The sequence below is a fragment of the Sus scrofa genome, chromosome 13, assembly GCF_000003025.6.
Source record: "Sus scrofa isolate TJ Tabasco breed Duroc chromosome 13, Sscrofa11.1, whole genome shotgun sequence".
Classification (NCBI taxonomy): Eukaryota; Metazoa; Chordata; class Mammalia; order Artiodactyla; family Suidae; genus Sus; species Sus scrofa.
The window spans coordinates 71,280,967-71,302,298 of NC_010455.5; the positions used below are offsets into that span (position 1 = coordinate 71,280,967).

Below are 21,332 nucleotides of genomic sequence, written 5' to 3' on the forward strand. Positions count from 1 at the left end.
CTCATCTACATCATCTCTTCACCAAAGCCTGCCCCAATCTCTCTGTCTTCCCCTGGAGGATCCCATGATCACTGAACAGGGGAGGGTGGCGGTGTACAGACAGGTAGTAGGCCTGACTTCATGACACGCCCCCCTCGATGCCCGGGCTCTTCCCTGGGCCAGAACAGCACATGCTGGCTCGGAAGGGCAACACACGGGCAGCCCAGTTCTCAGTGAGTCTCGGAAGAACTGAGTGTATGTGCCTATTGAGGCAGCATGTTCAAACCCAGTGAACAGTGCCATGGGGTCTCACTTGTATTATCCCATTTCATCTGCAAAACCACACACCCATCCACTCAACTCTAGAAGAATAACATCAAAACAGTGACGTCAGCCCCACGGGCCAGCAGAAGCCAATGAGAATGCCACACCCTCCCACCCTCCACTTTCCCCGAGTCCTTTCTGAGATTTGGGCCCAGGTCCTCAACCGCTGGGCAGTTGGTGGGTCCAGACAGCCTGGGGAAGCACTTCTCCAGACAGGTACTCAGACCAGGTGCCCAGAGTCAGGCTGAGCTTGTGAATCCACATGGCCCTTGTGGACCAAGATAGAAGGGCTCACAGTGGGAACCTATAACTCCATACATGAAGTTGAGGCTTGCATGCTGCCTCTTTTTTTTTTTTAATTCAAGTATAGTTGATTTACAATGTTGTGTTAATTTCTATGTTAATTAATGATTCAGTTATATATACATGTTTTTTTCATATTATTTTCTGTTATGGTTTATCACATGATACTGGGTATAGTTTCCTGTGCTATATAGTAGGACTTTGATGTGTGTGTGTGTCTGTGTCTTTTTAGGGTTACACCCATGGCATATGGAAGTTCCCAGGATAGGGTCTAATCAGAGGTGTAGCTGCTGGCCTATGCCACAGCCACAACATCTCAGAGTCCGGACCAAGTCTGCAGCTTATACCACAGCTCACGGCAACGCCAGATCCTTAACCCACTGAGCAAGGACAGGGATTGAACCTGTGTCCTTATGAATTCTAGTCGAGTTCATTACCGCTGAGCCATGTCAGAAACTGTCAGTAGGACTTTGTTGTTTATCCATCCTATATATGCTAGTTGGCATCTGCTAATCCCAAACTGTCAGTCTTTCCCTCCCCCACCGCTCAACCTCAAGTGTGTTCTCTATATCTTTTGAGTCTGTTTTTGTTTCATAAATAGGTTTATTCGTGCAGTGTTTTAGATCCCACATATGAAGGATATTGTACGGTATTTGTCTTTTCCTTTTCTGACTTACTTGGCTAGTACAATAAGCTCTAGGTCCATCCATGTTGCTGCAAATGATATTATTTCATTCTTTTTATGGCTGACTAATATTCCATTGTGTGTATGTACCCCATCCTCTTTATCCATTCCTCTGTTGATGGACATTTAGGTTGCTTCCATGTCTCAGCTATTGTGAATAGTGCGACTTATGAAAATTGGGGTGCATATATCTTTTTGAATTACAGTTTTCTCTGGATATATGCCCAGGAATGGGCTTGCTGGATCAGATGTAGTTCTCTCTTTAATTTTTGAAGAAACCTTCATAGTATCTGCACCAATTTGAACCAACTATGTAGGAGGGTTCCCTTCTCTCCACACCCTCTCTGACATTTATTGTTTGTAGACTTCTTGAGGATGGTATAATGTGGTACCTCATTGTAGCTTTGACTTTCATTTCTCTAATAATAATCGCATGCCGCTGCCTTAAAAGGCAGTCTTGTAGGAGTGATGCTGTCTCTTCCTTCACCAGAATGTGCATTCCCTGAGGGCAGAACAGTGGTTGAGGCACCTGCTGGTCCCAGCACCAGGGGCTAATGTGAGTCTTTGTTGTGCTCAACTGAGGTGGATCCAAACAAGAAAGAAGGTAGTGAGTTCCTGTCACTGGAGGTGTGCACACTGAGGAGAGTCCTATGTCTTGCTTAGTTTGATGCCCTGAAGCGCCATCGTAGCCCCAGGACTCCCAGAACCAATGACCTCTTCTTTAAAAAATTGTTATCTGAGGACTTGGTGAAAGCTATCAGGATAGTAATATAGGTTCAGGAAAAATGCTAAGTGCCAGGGTGTTGTAATAAAGACAATAGCTCAGGGGTGATATGGGAACCTGTCATTATTTGGCTCTTCCAGATTCAGAACTCGGACCAGGTTTTGGACTTAGCCAAGGGGCTGAGGATTTGGCTGAAGCAGGAAGGAAATTGAGAGTCTTACAGTAAATCCCTGAGCACTGGGGTCACTGTCGGCCACACCGAGGCCAGAGAGCTGAACTCATTGCTTTTTCCTTCCCAGAGCCAAGTCCATTCCTCTCCCCGAGCAGAAAGAGTTTGGAAGTGTCTGGAGAACACTTTAGAAGGTGTAAGGGTTGGGGGCAGGGCGGAGGGGACCAGAGGGGCTGAAGCAACAGATCCGGATAGGTTTCAGTGTGTGGACCAGCTGAGGACCTCCTTGACCCTCAGTCTCCTCCTCTTTAAAATGGGAGAGATGATAGGGCCAACCTCCTAAGGTGGTTGTGAAGTAGTTCTGGAAAGTCTGTCAGTGTCTTACAGCTAGTTTCCATTTTCTCCTCGGGGGCTCTTGAGAAGCTACTAATATTTCTAAGGGCTCAATGTCCAAATAGAAAATGCCAGCTCCGTTGATTTTCTCATTCACCAAATATTTACAGAATGCCTACTCTGATAGCCCATGAGCCACACAGACAAAACACCCTGCCTTCCAGGCAACAAACAAACAAACAAACAACTTCAGAGAGTGCTAAGGGCCAAAAAGAAGACTGTGGTTGGTGTTCAGGTGGTCTGAAATGGAACACTTCTCCCACGAGAGAGACTGAAGGAGCCCTCGTTTGGGCTCTGGGAGACCTCAGTTCAGGTCATGGCTTCCTACTTGCTGTGTAGACTTGGGCAAGTTCCTTCCTGCCTCTGATCCTCAGTTCTCATTTGTGAATGAGACAGCAGATAAGCGTCTCCAGCTCAGATGCCCTGTGTGGCTGGGATGTCTGTCATGTTGGGGTATACCGCCCTGTGGTGGTGCCACACAGTCGGGGTCCCTGCCTGTCCCACACATACCTTTCTGTTCTAAATGTGACATTGTGGCTCAGTAGAAATGAACCCGACTAGTATCCATGAGGATGCGGGTTCAAGCCCTGGCCTCACTCAGTGGGTTAAGGATCCAGCATTGTGTGTAGGTCGAGGATCTCGGATCCCACTTGCTGTGGCTGTGGTGTAGGCTGGCAGCTGCAGCTCCGATTCGACCCCTAGCCTGGGAACTTCCATATGTTGTAGGTGTGGCCCTAGATATAAATAAGTTAGTAAATAAACAAACAAATGTGACATGTAACCTGTCACACAGAAAGGAAAAAACAGATACGCAGCAGCTTAAAGGAAAATAAGAGGAACGCACATGGGACCGTTGGCCAGGTTCAGAGACATGGCGCTGCTGGAAGCCCCCACCCCACCCCCTGGGCTCCTCTGCAAACATTGCCCCTCAGATGCTCAACATCCTGGCTTTTGTAATAATACCATTCTTCTTGTCCTCAGTGTCTGACCACCTATCTGAGCAACTCTACATGACTGTTCTTACTTTTGAGCTGTCTACACATAGACTTAGGCTGCAGATACTTGTCAGGCTTTGGCTCCTTCTCCCCAAAGCCATAGTAGCCAGGGCTTGTCCTCGTCATGATGTATGGCACCCACTGCAGCATGAGGCTGTGGTGTAGCAATCTGGGCTCTGTGATGGACATGTGGGGCATCTTCAGCTCAGGGCTGTGTACTTGAACCTGCTTGCATCCTAGTGCTTGGATAGCCTTCTCTGCGGCATCTATCTTGAGCTCACGGTACAGGACGCACATGTCTGGTTTCCTAAAGCAGAGCCAGTTGCAGCCTGTCCATCCTGTCTCACCCCCTCACCGGCACCCCATTTTTGCTCACCTGGTGGGTGTGTCATGGTTTGAATCTGCATTTTCCTGATGGCTGATGGAGTTGGGCACTTAGTGTATATTTCTTGGCCATGTGGATCTCCTCTTTGCCAAAATGACTGTTCAAGCCTCTTGCCTGTCTTTTTATTTTCTTGTGGATTCAGAGGATTCTTTTGGTATTCTGAATGCCAATCCTTTGTCAGTTCTGTATGTTGGAAATAGCTCACATTTTTCATTTTTCCTGGCGTCTTGGAATGAACAGCTTAACCTCAGGGTTCTTAATGCACATTTCTCTTTCACTTTATTCTTAATGGTTTGTATGTTTTAAGAAATCCTTTCCAGAGTTCCTGTCGTGGCTCAGCAGAAGCAAATCTGACTAATGCCCATGAGGACGCAGGTTCAATCCCTGGCCTTGCTCAGTGGATTAATGATTCAACGTTGATATGAGCTGTGGTGCAGGTGGCAGACAAGGCTTAGATCCCGCATTGCTGTGGCTATAATGTAGCCCCGAGACTACAGCTCCGATTCGACCCCTAGCCTGGGAACTTCTGTATGCTACGGATGGGGCCAAAAAAGACAGAAAGAACAAAGAAAAGAAAAGGAAAAATTCTTTCCTACTCTGTGCTCATGAATTCACCTTTTACAGATCTCATATCTCTGTGGAATTGATGATAGTGTATGGTGTGAGATAAGGGTCCCATTTCACTCCCACACACACCCCCACACCCCATTTCCCACCCTGCTGTGTGCTCCCTACCTTCCCTGCCCGCCCCTCCTCCTGTATTCCTACCTTTTTTTTCGAGGGCAGGCAGAGGCCTGGGACCACAGCTCTGGGCTGGAAGATCCAGCAGGGACAGCCCCTGGGGGCAGGGCAGACAGCCCTCCCCCACTGGACCAGCTGCCGCTCCTGCCAAACAGGTCTGTGGGGCCTGTCACGTGTCCGGCTGGCGCTGACTCGGGCTCTGGCGGATTAAGTAGGGGCTCAGGGCTTATGACCCACACCGGCCATAGCACAGGCCCAGGGGAGGGCCAAGGGAGTATATCTCCACCGGCTGCAGAGGAGACCCCCAGAGGCCCCTGAGGCTGCGTGCTCTGCGGCGGGAGGCCCCCAGCCGGGGAACTGAGACAAGGTAAGAGAGGGCCAGGACAGGCCCTGCCCAGCTCTGGGAACTTCTGTCTGGAAATAAAATGCCCCTGCCCCACTTGCTCTTTCCACCCAGGTCTGTGCAGTAGAGGCCTCAGGCTGCTGCAGGGTCACCCGAGCTCATAGCCACAAGCACATACACCTGCCCACCGGCTGCCAGGAGATTCTGTCCTCTTCAGTGGCCAGGGCCTGCCCACCAGGCGGGAGGGGTGGGTGGAGGTGTCACTGCCAACCCCTACCTGCCCTCCAGACCCTCGCACCCTTCCCCAGGCAAACCCAGTACCTGGTCACAGCCTTCCTCTCCTGACAGTGGCAGGGAAGCAGGGAGGAAGTGGGTGTGTTCTGAGCACCTTTTATGAGCCAGGAACCTCCCCTTGAGTAATCTTGCAAGATGGGTATGATGTGCCCATTTAATAGATGAGGCTCCAGCTGGGGCCTAGGCTGGGAGGGCAGCCCCCAGCATCTCAGCAGCTGGCCTGCGTGACACCAGAAGTTGCCAGTGCGCTGGTCCCCTGCCTGAAGACCCCGTCCTTCTGAGGCAGCCATGGTTCCTGGGGGCTCTCCCAGGACTCTGGTCTCTAGGCGAGTTGGGGCCCACCTCTGCCCAGCTAGTGGCTAAGACTTGGGCTTTGTTTTTTCTTCCTCCTTTGTTCCCTAGGGGATGAGAGTAACAGGCCCCACCTCTCCAGGTCACTCTGAAATGCCACCTTGCCTGCAAGGGCTTCCCAGTAGGCTCCCAGCAGGCCCTTGGCACTTAGCTTTTGTTTTCACAGGGAAGGTCATACCTAAGCTCACTGCGTCCTCTGAAATTCTGAGCTCCTGTCCTTTTCTCTTCTTCCTGGGCTCTTTAATGCGTTTATTCCTGTGAATATGAGTTTCCTCATATTCATATTCATTTCATTATATTCCTATTCCTATGAGTTTCATATTTGCTGTGGAAATAGAGGCACGTGGTAAAAAATGCTTAGCACTATAGGAGCAGACAATGTAAACGACTCCACCCTCTCCCCAGAGCAAACATGGCAAGTGTTTTTTTTTCTGTATCTGGCCAGAAATGCGCCTATGTATGTAATTGTTCCCTGCGTATTTTAAAGAGACCACCCGGCAGCTTGCTCTACCCCCATCCTGTGACTTCCCTCTGGGCCTTTAAATCCACCCACTCGGTTGGAGAGCCCATGGCTGCCTCCCTCCAGAAGGCACGCATATTTGTGGATGCTGGCACCAGATTGTCCTCGTCAGCAGGACTGGAGGGAGGCTGCAGCCTGGCACGGGACAAACAGGGGGACTGTTGAGCAGCAAAGAACGGTCCCTCTGTGCCCACTGAGGGCCCCAATTGGAGACCAGCTCCACCTCCTCCCCGGCCCAGCAGATCCGGGTCTGGGGACCTGGCTGAGGCCCATTCTGGCTGCCAGTTATGCATTGGGTGACCTTGAGCTCCTCTGGGCCCCCAGCTGGTATACGTGTTACCCTTGGTGAGAGCACTGAGGGTCTGTCTGCTTGAGGACTCAACAAGCCACACCTCACCCATCCCACCTGGGCAGAAGCCCGTGATGTGGGCTGGAGTTTTCACTGCCTTCTTCTTGAGCTTTGATGGTGCTACGGGAGGCAGCTGAAGTCAGCTCTAAGTCCGCTGTTCCCTGTGGCTTTGTGACTCCTGGACCTGCCACATGCTGGTGTCTTATCTCTGCCATGTAAATCCCCGGGGGGCGGGGCGGGCGGGTGCAAGGCTTCATCTCTCCCAGCGTCTGAGAAAGGAAGGCAGCTGGTGGCTACATGTGGCAACATACCCTGCATACGTGACTGTTAGGCCTCAGCAGGACTCCCTGGCCCCTTGAAGGAAGAGCAGGATCCACCATTGGTGTCAGAAGGTGGCAGGAACCAAGGGTCACAGTCACCCAGTGAGGCAGAGCTCCAGACACTGCCAGTGTGCAGATGCTCAAGTTGTGCACTATACAAGTGCACTTGGCAAAGGGAGAATGCACTCCTGCCCAGCGACAGACCTGAGAAGAGGGCGCCTTTGACAACTTCACAGAGGGGCCCTGCATGCCCATTGACCCAGGAGAGGTGCCCGGGCATGGTATCTTCTCTCCATGTACGTGGTTGTCCTCTCTCAGCTTTCTACCATCTCCCCCCAGGAGACGGGAACTCCAAACATTCTCTCTGTTTGTGTGAGCAGCTTGAGTAGATCTGGCCCAATGAATCTGCAGAGGGAATTGGGCCATGGCTCAGAGCAGACCTAGGCCTACATCTAAGCTCTTGCTGCTCCTGGTCAGCACAGACCCTCCACTTTAGCACCTGCTAATATCCTGCCAAAGCTCAGGTCTGAAGGACCTTACCTCTGTGCCTGGCCCCTGGAAAGGGGCCACTTTGTAAAGACGTGTTTGGGAACAGGGACTCGTATGAATGGGACAGAGGCACTTCTTCCACCAGTTTCTCAAGCACCTAGTGTGTGTTGGGCACTGTGCTGGGGCCGAAAGTAAATAGTGAGTCCTGCAGACAAGTCTTCTGTCCTCAGACTGTCCATTGCAGGAGAGGAAGGTGACCACAAGCGGCCTTGACCAGGAAGTGCACAGTGGGGCCTTCCGTGGGTCAGGGAAGGCTCCCCTGAAGGTGGAGTCAGGGATACTTAGGTGAAAAGAGAGATGTACACACCAGGCAGAGGGAACAACACATGCAAAGTCCCAGGGACAGGAGTCAGCTTGCAGTAGACTGGAGGACAGAGGCAGGCTGAGGCCATATCTGCAGGGGCTTGTGGGCATGGTGAGTTTGGCTCTTATTTCTTTTTCTTTTTTTTTTTTTGTCTTTGTTGGTTTTTTTTTTTTTTTTTTTTTTTTTTTTTGTCTTTTTGCTATTTCTTGGGCCACTCCCACAGCATATGGAGGTTCCCAGGCTAGGGGTCAAATCGGAGCTGTAGCCACCAGCCTACTCCAGAGCCACAGCAACACGAGATCCGAGCTGCATCTGCAACCTACACCGCAGCTCACAGCAACGTTGGATCGTTAACCCACTGAGCAAGGGCAGGGACCGAACCCGCAACCTCATGGTTCCTAGTCGGATTCGTTAACCACTGCGCCATGACGGGAACTCCTGGTTCTTATTTCTTAAGCAGTGAGGAGCCAGGGTGAGAAGCAGGCTGGTGACTTGTCAGATTGAAATGACAGTGAACTTGGGTTTGAGTCCTGTATATCCAGGAGGGTCAGGGTGGACGCTCTCTTAGCTTGTGCAGGAAGGAGAAGCTTCGGGTGGATTCCAGAGGCTGGCTCTACCCAGTCCCCTTGGCTTGGGGCTGGAAAGGCCAGGCTGCAGTTCTCCAGCAGGACAACAGATGGCACCAGTGCCTTAGCGGTGGCAGGTGGGCTGGCCCAGCAGGGACCAGTGAGGAGACAGGTGGAATTGGGGACAGCGCTGGTCAGGGCAGGGTGGGGCCACGCCTCCCCCTGCTCTCACCTACACCCCAAGTGGCACCCAGACTGCTGGTTTGGTGGCTCCGGCCTGCAGTTGCCAGCATCCCATCTTTCATCCCCTCAGAGGAATGTCTACCAGCTGTGCCCTGAGCTGTCATTTCAAGCCGATCTAAATTTGCCACCAAGCCCAACCTTGGGCCAGCTGGGTGAAGCCACCCTCTGCAGGGGAGGGCTGTGGTCCAGATCTCCACGCTGCAGCCTTGGCCAGTGAAATGCAGATGATGAAATGCCCCCTCCCAGAGTGGGTGGCCATCAAAACACAGTGCCTGCAGAGCCTGGCGGTGCCTCCTCTGTTCCCCTGGGATCCTGCCCCTGGCCCAAGGGCTGGAAGCACAGGGGAGTCATGGTATATGGAATAAAGAAGTGCCCTTCCAACCAGAGGCTGCGTCTCGGGGCAGGAACCTCGGTCTTGGGCCGTCGTTGGTATGAACTCCAGCTGCCCTCGTCCAGTGTGTGATCTTGCATCTCGGGCGAGTGGTTTGGCCCTTCTGAGCCCTCTTCCTTCTTTAAGGTGTGGACAATGCCCTCTCTGTGGTTGAGGGGTTCCAGACACCCATTGTGAGTCCCTCAGAGTACTCGGCACAGAATTGGTGCCCAGGAAATGGCAGTCACCGCCCCTGGAAGTGCCACCAACTATTCCTGCCTGGAACCACTGGTCTCCCTAAGGGAGACCATGGGGCAGAAGCTAGAGCCTTGCTTGCAAGCAGCCTGCCGCAGGCTGGCTGACTAAAGCAAGAGGGAATTTACTGGAAGGTAGCATTGTCCCCAGACTACCCAGGAGGGACGGGAAACAGGCCCGAAATAGGGCCCCTCCTATGGGGGGGCAGCAGGCAGTTTCCCATGGGAGTGCCCCCAGAAAGGGTTGCATACTTGTTCCTACCTGGGTGCCTGCAGGAAGGGCCGAGCCCCAGGAGTGGCCCACGTGGCGTGGCTGCCCCCAGGACAGGGCACCATGGAGGGAAAGGAGGGGTCGTGGAGGAGAATGTGGCATCAGGAAAACCGCCCAGGTCCAAACCCAGCATCCTGCTGCTGGCTTTCCACCCCTGGTCCCCAGGCACTCTGCTGTACTCAATGTGGGTTACCCTTAACCAGGGTAATAATTACTGCAGACGTAGCTGACATTGAACAAATTGTTGTGTGCTTGTAATTACAAAGTGCGTGTCTAACACTCCAGGGGTTTCCAAACCTTGATATCTGGGCTATTAACACATAAATTACAGTCATTTATGGAAATTGCCAGAGAGACCAGAATTGGATTGTGTTGCATAAGAGATGCTTGTGGTGGGTGCGCTCCAGGAGCCTTGAGCTTTCCTTGTGTTTCACGGGGTCAGATTCTCTTTACCAGTCCTAGACGTTTCACACACAGACCCACAGGTTCGAATCCAAGCTCTGCCATGGCCAGCTGAGTGGCCTCGAGGCAAGCCTTGTAACCTCTGTGTGTCTCAGTTTCCTTCTGGACTCAATAACAGGACTTGGTAACTGATCCCTCCAGACAGGTAGATCCAGCTGTGGGCACCTGCCTTCCTGCAGGAGGGGCTCCCTGGGTGCCCACCCTCTCTCCACATGCCAGAGGCGCACAGTGAAGCAGCGACCTTTGTTCCCAAGAGGAGGGGCTGGGACCTTCCCCAGCCTTAGGTGGCCATGAACTTGGTGTTATTTCCTGCTGCAAAAAGAGTGTCCTCAGATCCCTGTTACCCTCGAAGTTTCTGGAACTTCGAGGCCAGGCGAACTACAAATGCTGCAAGGAGTGTCCGTCCTTGTCACCTGGACCCAGGAGAAGGTTATTCCCCTTCCCAGGGTGCTTTCAGCCCCTCTGATCACATTGAGCCGAAGGTGTCCATCAGCACTAATATCTCTTTAATGCTTCTTTATCTCTCACAGAAAGCCTTAATTATATTCCATTACTTTATGGGAAGTAATATGTCACATGGTTCAACAGTGAAAGATACAAAAGGCTACAAGATGAACCGTGGGCCCCCTGCAAGCCCCAGCGCCCCCCCCAACTCCCTGAGTGGTTACTCTGATTAGTGTCTGTCAGCATATGTGTGTTTTTTTCTCCTCTTCTTTTTTTTACCCAAACACAGCATTCTTCAGCTTAACTTATGTCTTGTGTCTCATTCCCTATCAGAATATAAAGAGCATCCTTCCTTTTTACGGCTGCCTTCAGTAACATGGATTCTCTGTGCTCGCTAATCTCTGTTTTAAGCAAAGACAGAGCAAGCCTCAAGCACAGGCCTTCTGTGGATAACCACGTCAGAGCAGGATTTTATAACAGTGTTTTGGTTGGGTGATTTGTGTTTATGAGAAAATTCAATTTATGCTCAGTGAGACTGGCTTTTCATTGATGGAGCTGATGTAACATGTCCCTGATAGGATCGTATTAAGTAGTTGGCACACAGGTGCTCAACCTACTTCGGGATAAATCCGGGCCGCTTCTGCTGGCTTCCCTGCACACACATCCATGGGATGCAGCCCCTCCCCATCATGGAACTTCATTCCCCACATCGCACCCCACACTTCACCTGTCCCTGCACTTCACGCTCCCATGTATGCTCTTCCCAGTATCCAGAGTGCCTTTCAGTGAATTACCATTCATGCCTCAAATGGTAACACACCTTCACCTCCTCCAGGAAGCCTTCTCTGACGGCAACCCCACCAGCTCGTGGTCATTCCTGCCTCAGTGCCAGGTCAACCCCATGATTGTATTGACCACCCAACTTTAGTGCCCTGTCATAGTGCAAGGGTCCTCAAACTTCTGCCCATCAAAATCACCTGGAGGGCGAGAATTTGCATTTCTAAGAATTCCCAGCTGGGACTGCAGTTGCTGCTGTTCCTGGGACCACACACAGAACCACTGGTGGAGTGACAAGGACGCAGGCTGACTGTCAGTGTCCCTGGGTTCTCATCCCAGCTCCATCATTTTTTTTTATTACTCAGTGAATTTTATTACATTTACAGTTGTACAATGATCATCACAACCCAATTTTATAGCGTTTCCATCCCAAACCCCCAGTGAATCCCCCTACCCCCAACCTGTCTCATTTGGAAACCATAAGTATTTCAAAGTCTGTGAGTCAGTATCTGTTCTGCAAAGTTCATTGTATCCTCTTTTTAGATTCCACATGTAAGTGATAGCATTTGATGTTGGTGTCTCACTGTCTGACTAACTTCACTTAGCATAATTTCTAGGTCCATCCATGTGGCTGCAAATGCCATATTTCTTTCCTTTTAATGGCTGAGTAATATTCCATTGTGTATATGTACCACATCTTCTTTATCCACTCCTCTGTTGATGGACATTTAGGTTGTTTCCATGTTCCCAGCTTCATCATTGATGAGCTGTGTATCTTTGGACAAATCACTTACCCTCTCTGGGCTTCAGGGCCTCCATGGAAATCTGAATTATGACCCATCCCCTTGCAGAGCTGCTGGCAGGATCATATGAAGGCATGTGGGACCAGGACTGGCGCCCACTGGTGTGAGTTACCTCCAGTCCGTTCCCCTCAGAACTTCCTGAGGGCAGGCCCCACGTCTCACCTTGTCTTGGATCCTCTGAGATACCCAACCTGTGCCCCAGGGCAGGGGGCAGGGCAGGAATGCACACATGCCCAGTTACAGATTTATTAGAGTGATGAATTAGATGCCACAGTATCCCGTGCCCATTGGGTCGGAATCCATGGGGCCGAGGCAAGGTGGATGAAGTCTTCTTCCCCCTGGGACAGAAGAAGGTGTTGTTTAAATCAGTAACTTAAAGATTGCAAAGGGGAACTTTCAACCCACTTACAAGGAGGAGCCCTTGTTTTTGGAGCACTTAGTGGCATCCGTTTGCAAATGAAGGCATCTATTCATTGAAGCTGAGGGCCACTGGGGCTGAGCTCAGCTGGCCCTTGGGGGCAGTGTGAGCAGGAAGGTTAAGAGCTACTTCTGGAGAAGCTCCCTGGAATGTGAATGTGGCCCAGCCCTGAATTAGTGCCGCCAGTGGGTGGTCTGGGTGGGACAAGCCCTTGCAGCCCCTCTCTACCCCCTTGAGTGTAGATGGGCCTGCAGTTAAGCACAGCTACTAGGAAAGAAACCCCAACATGTCAGCAGTGGTCGTTCGCTTTGCCCATGGGTACTTTTTCATGGAATCTTTAGTCAATATCTTCCTCTAAGCACTGGGCACACCGTGTGTGAGAAGCAGCATTTTTGAAAAACAGTTTCAAATAAAGAGGGGGCGTGGGGTCAGGCGGAATAGGACCAGGATGCAGAGGGGGAGTGAGGAGGGGCTGGCCCCGAACCAGAATGAACCTGTTTCGACATGAGTCATCAGACATCTATTGAGCACCTACTGTACACTGGGCACCTTGCGGATGCTGGGCCACAGTGGAGATGCCCCACTCTGATGGAGGAGTCTGTAAACAAGGGAACAAGTAATTGAGCTGTGAGGTGGGCTTTAAAGAGGATTAGGTGAGATCGAGAACTGGGTGTGCTTTACCTGGGGGTCAGGGAAGGTCCCTCAGGGAGGTGACATTAGTAAGCCAGACGCCATCCCTTGGTGCATGTGTCCAGTCTCCCAGCTCAGGGCCCATGCGGGTCTGTCTCCCTGCCAGAGCTCAGGCCTGGGTGTGGGGCTTGGAGCCACTGCCCTAATTCATCCCTGGTCCCAGCCTCCCAGAGGGTTTGTACCACAGGGCGCTGAGCATGGGCTTGGCCGAGATGTGTTGAGGAATGGAAGGCAAGGACCACCTCCTGATTTGACCCCACCTGGGCCCCTGAGCTGAGTTGCCTTTGTTATTCACATCATATCAGCCAAGATCGAAGACAGTCTTCGTGGGTAAGATGTGGGATCAGACAGCCCTGGGTTCAGATCCTTCACTTACTAGCTGTTTGCTTGTAAGCAAATTCCTTAACCTTTCTGAGCACCAGGACAATTCATGAAGAGCCACTGTCCCTGCTCTCAAGGTGCCCACACTCTGGGTGAGGGGTTCTCACTCAGCCTGAGGGGGTAGGGGCACAAGAGGAGGCTTCAAAGAGAAGGTGACACTCGACTGGGCCTTAAGGGTTGGGTAGGAGGTTGCCATGAGGATGAAGAGGGCAGACCAGGAAGCGGGAACAGCCTAAGCAAAGGCCCTGGAGCAGGAAAGTGCCTGGTGCTTTCTGAGCGTCACTGTATGGGAGGGGCCGTAGCAGGAATGAGGTTAAAAAGAGAGTCAGGGGTTGGAAGATACCAAGTTAGTACCTGAGCAGGGTAGATGGACTAGTCTAGTTCAAGGTAAATAATGCTCTACCACCTCAGGGAGACCCCACCTCCCAAAGTAAGTTAGACCAGGGTCATTTAGTTTACTTTTAATAAGATTAGGGAAGTCCATGATTTGCCGTGATTTCTAAGAAAGGTGGCTGAAATTTTAACTCTGACTTGACACTTAATAAGAGCAGCTTTATTTACCTGTGAAACTTCTACTTTGGGAGGCTGAGCAGCCTCCCAGACATAATACTCTAGAGAATTCTGTGTTCTGTGCTGTGTCTCTGGTTTTTTTTTTTTTTTTTTTTTTTTTTTTTTTTTTTTTTTTTTGTCTTTTTGCTCTTTCTTTGGGCCGCTCCTGCGGCATATGGAGGTTCCCAGGCTAGGGGTTGAATCAGAGCTGTAGCCACCGGCCTACACCAGAGCCACAGCAACGCAGGATCCGAGCCGCATCTGTAACCTACACCACTGCTCACGGCAACACGAGATCATCAGCCCACTGAGCAAGGGCAGGGACCGAACCCGCAACCTCATGGTTCCTAGTCAGATTCGTTAACCACTGCGCCACGACAGGAACTCCTGTGTCTCTGGTTTTTCATGGCATCCGGCACTCATATAAGTAAGTTCCATTCCATATGGAACTGACACCTGGCCCGTACCCAGGCCGTATGCGGACTATCCCCGTCCTTGCCATGCCATCCCGCTGTAGGGGACTATGGCCTGGGAGGCAGGATGCTTGGGCCAGGGTCACTGTTTCTAGGACCTGGCCCCACACCCAGGCTCATCCCTTTGTTGCTCTGGGCCTCAGTTTCCCTGTCTATAGAGTGCACAATTGGGCTGGAGGGAGGTTCGCAGAGCCCCCCCAGACCTGCATTCTGGCTGTGACACAGCGACAGGCCTTGCAGTGATATGAGGAGTGACTCATTAAATACCAACAGGCGCCAAGAGAGAAGCTGGGCTACCAGGAGGACAGGACCTGATCTGAGCATGGCAGCTCAAGGAAAGTGTGGAATTTGGGGTCTCTGTAGACCGGCTCTGGCATCTCCTAGAAGAGGCTAGAAGATCTGGAGTCCCTGGGATTAACGTGTCTTTTACTGATCTCTTCATTCCACTGTTTTTTTCCTTGTCTGTTTGTTTTGGGGTTTTTTTTAGGCAATAAGTACTTGTTTAAAGTTTTGCAGACACTATAATTCAGAAGTCCTCCTCCCTCCTCCACCCTGTGCCTCAAACTTAGAGGTGGCAGAGGCCTAACCCTGGGACTCTCTGGAACCCCCAGTTTCCCTTCCCGGAGTCCACCATGGATACCTGTGTTTTGGGTCTCTTTTAAGAAATAGTCTGTGAGTACATTAGACTAAGTAAGCATACCAGTGTTCCGTGTATTTACACATCACATTGGCTTGAACTTTTTATTACAATGTTGTGTCCCAGACCTTTTCCTAGAAGAGTAGATGTTGCTGCTGTCCTTTTATTTTATTTTTTCCAGCTGCACCTCTGGCATGCAGAAGCTCCCGGGCCAGGGACAGAACCCACACCACAGCAGCAACCTGAACCACTGCAGTGGCAATGCCAGATCCTTAACCTGCTGCGCCATAAGAGAACGCTCTGCAACTGTCCTTTTAACATCACCTCCGTTGGTAGCCATACTGCTGTTTATGTGACTGGGTGGCCTCTACCTGTTCTGCTCCTACAAACAACTAATGTCCTTGGTGCTGTGTCTTTGTGCACATGGGCAAGTGCCCAACAATGAGTGGTCCCATCTTGTGGCCATCTTGTCTGAAGGTCACCTGGCCCGGCCTGATGGTTTTGATGACCATGATGTGTGATTTTCCAGGTCTCGCCCATGGTCGCTGAGCCAGGGCATGGGGGCTTCAGCTGAATGGGCAGAGAATTTGCATGGAGCCGCCACACAATTGAAGCTCACGGGGGGAGCTTGGTTATATCAGGCTGACAAACCTTTTCCTGAAGTGCTAGATGAAAATATTTCAGGCTTGCAAGCTGTAAGTCTCTGCTCAACTTTGTTGTGGCACACAGACGATACAGAACTGAATGAGTGTGACTCTGTTCGAAGAAAACTTTATTTAGAAAAGCAAGCTGTGGGCTAGACTTGCTTCCTAGGTTTTGATTTATTCCATGGGGCACCTCTGTGTTCCAGGTTGAGGGTAGGCTCGGTGGATGCTAGAGAGAAGGACACAGGTCTGTCTCTGCCTGGCAAGGACAGCACAGCTCTTTGGTGTGATGGGTGAGTGGGGGCAGAATAATCTGAGAGCATTTAAAGGGATTTTCTGACTTGAATTGAGAGCCAATCAGGGTGGCTTGCTGGCCAAAGTCATATCAAAAGCTGAAACCCTCGTCCTAGCCATGAGCCAGCGCAGTGGGTTGTATGGCCCGAGGGGTAGTGAGGTCTGGACAGATGAACCAGACCAGGCTTCGCAGGCCGAGGTTTCTGGGAGGACTGCAGAGGTTGGCCTTCAGGGGCTTGGGTACCACATGTCTGGTCAAAGGAAAGCGGGGAGGCTGGGGAAGACAGGAAGCCATCAGAGCCGGCAGGGGTTGGGGGCTGGGGATGAGGATGAAGTCAGGTTTTGGGCATATGAAATGGACCAAGGCAAGTAGATCAGAGCTGAAACCCAGGACCATACAGTGGAACTAAACATTTTCATGCCTTTCTTGCATCTTACAGCCTTGTCAGTGGGCACCTACTCACCCCTCAAGGCCCAACCTAAATGTCACTTCATCTTTGGAGCGTCATGTGGGGGGGAGTTACAGGCTCCTTCCGCCAGACTATCTGTAGCATCAGACCCAGAGACACCTGTCACAGCAGTGTCTCCCCATTGTGCCTCAGAGGACGGGCCTGGGGTAAGCACTAATAATTCTTGCTAAATTAAATGGCCAGGTGAATTAGCCAGGAGAGAGCAAGCTGATGAGCCTCAACTGGGACTCAGAAGGCTAAGCAATTCACCCAGATGGTACCTGTAAGACTTTTGCACAGTCTAATCACTCTAGCAGAAAAATCACCATTCCTTATTTCTCCAGGCTGGAACTTTTCTCACTTGCTTCACAATTCCCTAAATTATTCATCTGCAAGGCAGTTAACTGAGAGTAGAAGCGAAAGTCACACTTTGCAGGAAGATAAAGCAGGACAAAAGAATGAAGAGGCGTTTGGTTTCCAGGGACTCCATCCTCTGGTATTCCAAGTGCTCCCAGGGAAATTCAACCCCCTTCTTCTAAATCCCAGCTGGAACTATGTCGCCAAGACTATCCTGGCTGGCGGCGAGGTCCTGGGCCTGGAGAAGTGCCTGGAATTCCTGGAGAATCCGGGTCGTGAGGCTGTCGGGAGCCTGTGTCTGGAGTGCTTCAGCAGCTGGCTGAGGGGAACTCTTGGCTTCAGTTATGATGGCCTATTTATAGAGGGCAGTTCAGTTCAAGCTGGGGTGGGAGTTCACCCCCACAACTGGACCGTTTCAACCCTATTGACAATTTCCCCATTCCAGCTCCCCACCCCTAGACCGGATGCAGGATGCGAAGCTTCTCCTTCCAGATCCCTATGTGGATAGGCTTCTGTCCATCTTCATTCCAGCCAGACTTGTGCCTGTAAGGTGATACCTCACTGTGGTTTTGATTTGAATTTCCCTAATGACTAGTGATGTTCGGCATCTTTTCATGTGCTTATTGGCCATTCATGTATCTTCTCTGGAGAAATGTCTGCTTAGATCCTTTGCCCATTTTTCAATCAGGTTATTTTCCATTTCACTCTTGAATTCTAAGAGTCCTTTCCCTATTATGGACATCGGACCCTTACAAGATAGATGATTTGCAAATATTTTCTCCCATATGTGTCTTTATTTATTTATTCGTTTGGCTGCACCTATGACATATAGAAGCCCTCTTCCTTCACTGGTCCCCACCTGTCCCAGTTCTCCTATCAGGGAACAATACTCCTTATCAGGCCCTTTGCACCACTCCCTCCAAATGAAAGATTCAAAAGGCCATAAGACGATGCCCTTCCTTAGTGGCTTCCTGCAGCTTCCTGACTCCTGCAGACCTGCCAGCTGCCTGGCCCTCCAGGAGATGGACTTTCCCGTGTGGCAGCCCAGGACAGGTGGGGTTTTTGATTGCATCTGTCTGCTGGATGTCCCCCAACCACATTTGGGCATGCCACAAGTGTGGGTGCTGGGCACTGTGCCTGCCTTCAAAGAACCCAAGGACAGATAATAGGTAAATGCATACATTGAGAATAGCAAGCCATGACTGCTTATAGCAGGGAGAGCTGTGCAGCCTGAGTTAACCCAGTTAATCTGAGCCTCAGTTTCCTCTTCTGGAAAGTGGGCCAGTAATAACTGCACCTTCTTCCCAATGTTGTCTTGAGAACCAAATACCAGTAAAGAGCTCTAAAATGCTAATCAATATCACTTAAGCTTGCCCGAGAGTTGATTCTGGGTGGGGGGAGCACAGCGGGTTGAGTGGGCCTAGGGAAATAGAAGCTGCTGCCATCAGATCCTCACCAAAAAGTCCCCTAAAGAGATGGGACCCACTCCCCTTTCTCTGGGGCAAGGAGCGTCGGAGCCCAGAACACGCCATCCGGGAAAGCAAAGACTACGTCTTGTAAACTGAGGCCAGAGTCAGCACTGACCGAGGGTGACGCTATCAGCAGAGTCAGGATTGGCAGAGGGCTACAGCTGGCTGGTTGGGGTTTTGTATTTGTTGTGATTACAGGCTCAGGAGGAAGATATGGCTACTGGGGGGCGGGGCTCTGTCCCAGGGGGAGTGCGCAGTGCTCCCAGAAGAGCATCGGGCTGGCTGGGACAGAGCATGCTGCCCCGGAGAGCCCCGCCCCCAGGCGATCCCCGCCCCTTGCGCTCCCTCCTCCTGCGCGCGGCCTCGCCCCCTGAGCGTCCCGCTTCCCCCCCCAGCGGCCGGGCCCCGGCCCCGCCCCCGCCCGGGCCACATTCCTCGGGCAGGGCCTCGCGCTGCGCCAGGCGGGTGGCGGTGGCTGCTGCGGCGGGGCGGCGGGGTGGGCTTGGTCGGCCTGGGGCTCGGACTTGGGGCCGGGAGCAGCGGGGACCTGCCGACTCTGGGCCGGGCGACCCGAGGTGGTCGCGTGGCAGGTGGGCAGGCCTCGGGCGGTCGGGCGTCGGCCCCAGGTCCGGCCACCGCTGACCCGGCCTGGGTCCCGGGTGCCCGGCCCCGCCAGCTCCCGCCGCTGCCGCCATGTGGTGCCTGCACTGCCACTCGGAGCGGACGCAGTCCCTGCTGGAGCTGGAGCTTGACAGCGGGTAAGGTCCGGGCGGGGCTGCATTGGGCCGGGGCAGGGCGGCAGCCGTCGTGCCACGCGTGTCCGAGTGTGAGCGGGGAGGAGGCGCAGGGTGCAGTGTGTACCTCTTAGGGTGCGTGCGCGCCAGACGGACGGAGAAGAACACGAGAGTGTGAACATCACGCTTGCGAGTGACTGGGCTGGGAGCGTGTCTGGGTGAGTTTGGTGGAGGCTGATGGGAGTTGGTATCCGGTGCAGGCAGGCCAGCGAGCGGACGGAGTTTGTTAGAGGGAGCGTGGCCAGCAGGCGTCTGTGCTGTGTCTGGTTGCCGGCGGGAGGAGGTGCCAGGGAGTTCTCTTGAAGGCTGGTTTATGCCAGACCCCGGGCCTGTGTCCGCTCTATCAGGGAGATCTCAGGGGAGAGAGTGGTCAGGGACTCCTTTGGTCTCTGCGCAGGTAGCCCAGGTGTGCTCTTGTAAGGGCGCCTGTGTATGTGCTTGGGCCTCTGGATCCAGGAGCCCAAGAAGGTTGAGTTTTGTGTGTCTGCTGCTTGACTGCAAGGGGCTGCTGGTGGGGTTGGGGTGTCTGTTTATGTACGTCTGGTGTGGTCAGGCACAAAGTCCCGGAGAGATTTGTGTCCCAGAGACCATCCCTGTTGTGCTTCAGGGCCTGTGGGTGGCTGGCCGAGCATCCAAGGGCCTGTGTTTATGGGTAGAGAGAGAGAGTGTGTGTGTATGTGCTGGGAATATCGATTTCCTCTCTTGCTCGCCAGCACAGCTGCCCCCGGCACTGTCTGCAGGCCCCTTGAGGAGCAGGGCTGTGGGGTGGAGGGGGTTTGTTGACAAACTGACTTGGCTCGTGTCAGGCCCCTGGAGGAGGGGGAGCCCACCTGCAGCCTTTTGATCTTGAGTTCAAAAATTCTGCAGCGTGTGTCTGGCAGTTGCTCTGAGAACGGCACATATGTTCCTCTCCGCCTGCAGCCCCCCAGGGGCCAAGGCCCTGGGCCTGAGGCTCCAGGTGGGGTTGTGGGGATGCAGTTCCCAAGGACCCATTACTGCTTCCGTCTGGGGCCGAGGCCGGGCAGGCTGCAGCTGCAGGGCCAGCTGTCTGGAATCGGTGGCATCAGTCCGAGTATGGGGGTCGCGATATTCACATCCCACACGTGCCACTGCCTTAGCAGCTGTCCGCACGGTCTTGGTTTGTGTTCTTGTCCGCTTTTGCAGGGCAGGGAACTGAGGTTGAGCCTTGTCTCATCAGCACCAAGGCTCTGTGCTTTACTGAGTGCCTGCTGTGTACAGCCCCTGTTCTGGGCACTGGGGACATAGCAGTGAGCAAAACTCAGAGTCTTTGTCCTCCTGGGGCCACAGACTAGTGGGGACACAGGGACAAGCTTTGCTAGCTGCTCCTTCTCCCCACCTCTCACCCCCACAGAGAGGGACTGAGGAGTTTGCCTTTCCATCTGTTAGGACTTCACCAGTGTCACCCTTCCAGTTGGGTTGTCTCTGGCCACCTCTTCTGTGTGTTTCTTGGCCCTGCATCCCTTCTCATTGGAAGTCCCTCCTGGTGGAATCTAAATTTTCTAGCTGCAGGGAAGCCTGCTCAGGCCCTTTTGTGGTCAGAGCTGGTGATGAGCAGCTGCTCCCCTGTCTCAGCCAGGCCAGGTGCCCTGGAGATTAGGAAGCCCTGCCCAGGCCCAGCCAACAGTTGACCCTCAGACCTTGGAGCAGGTGGGCCCCATTTGCCTTGGAATGCCTGAGGGTGGGCGGGAGAGGATCAGTCCAGCCCTGGTCTCAGAGGCTTAGCCAGGTACTCCTTGGGCTAGCCAGCTTGCCCCCAACTTTGACCCAGGTGGTCTTTTCACACTCTAAAAACCCAGGAAGGATCCAGCATGCTCCAGAGACCCAGGGACATCCCCAGTCTGTAACAGGTCCAAGATGACCTGTCCCGGTCGTCTGTACTCCCCCAGCCAGCTTCACACCGGGCACTGGTCCTTGGTGTTCTGCTGTCTGAGCCTTGGGGCAGCCCAAGCCTCTCCCCGCCCTTCATTTCTCAGTGGGTACGTCAAGGCAGGGAGCATTACAAGGTAAGCCCAAGGTAGAACCAGTTCTATGGACAACTGGTGGAGGGTCCCTTCCAGCCCAGCCGTGGTCCTCAGGCTTTTGCTCAAGGAAGTTGGACTCTGAACTAGGTGTGCTAATATTTACACAACTTTGTTCAGAAACACGGATAGCACTGCCAGCTGCACAGTCAGGCATTGTGATGACTGGTAGATAGGTCTTTCTGGAAGAGATTGGACAGGGCTCCCAGGCTACGGGTGC

At 52.6% G+C, this 21,332-nt stretch overlaps 1 protein-coding gene across 13 annotated transcripts in view; it reads left to right on the forward strand.

The window, feature by feature from the left end:
• Positions 1-21,332, forward strand: part of IQSEC1 (IQ motif and Sec7 domain 1) — a 162,719-nt gene that overhangs the window by 77,000 nt on the left and 64,387 nt on the right. For 2 of the 13 annotated variants that reach the window (XM_021069398.1, XM_021069393.1), the window contains exon 1: positions 18,715-19,037. The exons of 10 other annotated variants lie outside the window; for them this stretch is intronic. In XM_021069398.1, coding sequence (XP_020925057.1) covers positions 18,973-19,037 — 65 coding nt within the window. In that variant the 5' untranslated portion in view covers positions 18,715-18,972. Of the gene's footprint in view, positions 1-4,975; positions 5,066-18,714; positions 19,038-21,332 lie in introns of those variants that run through there. One more of the 13 variants, XM_021069401.1, reaches the window with a different exon arrangement.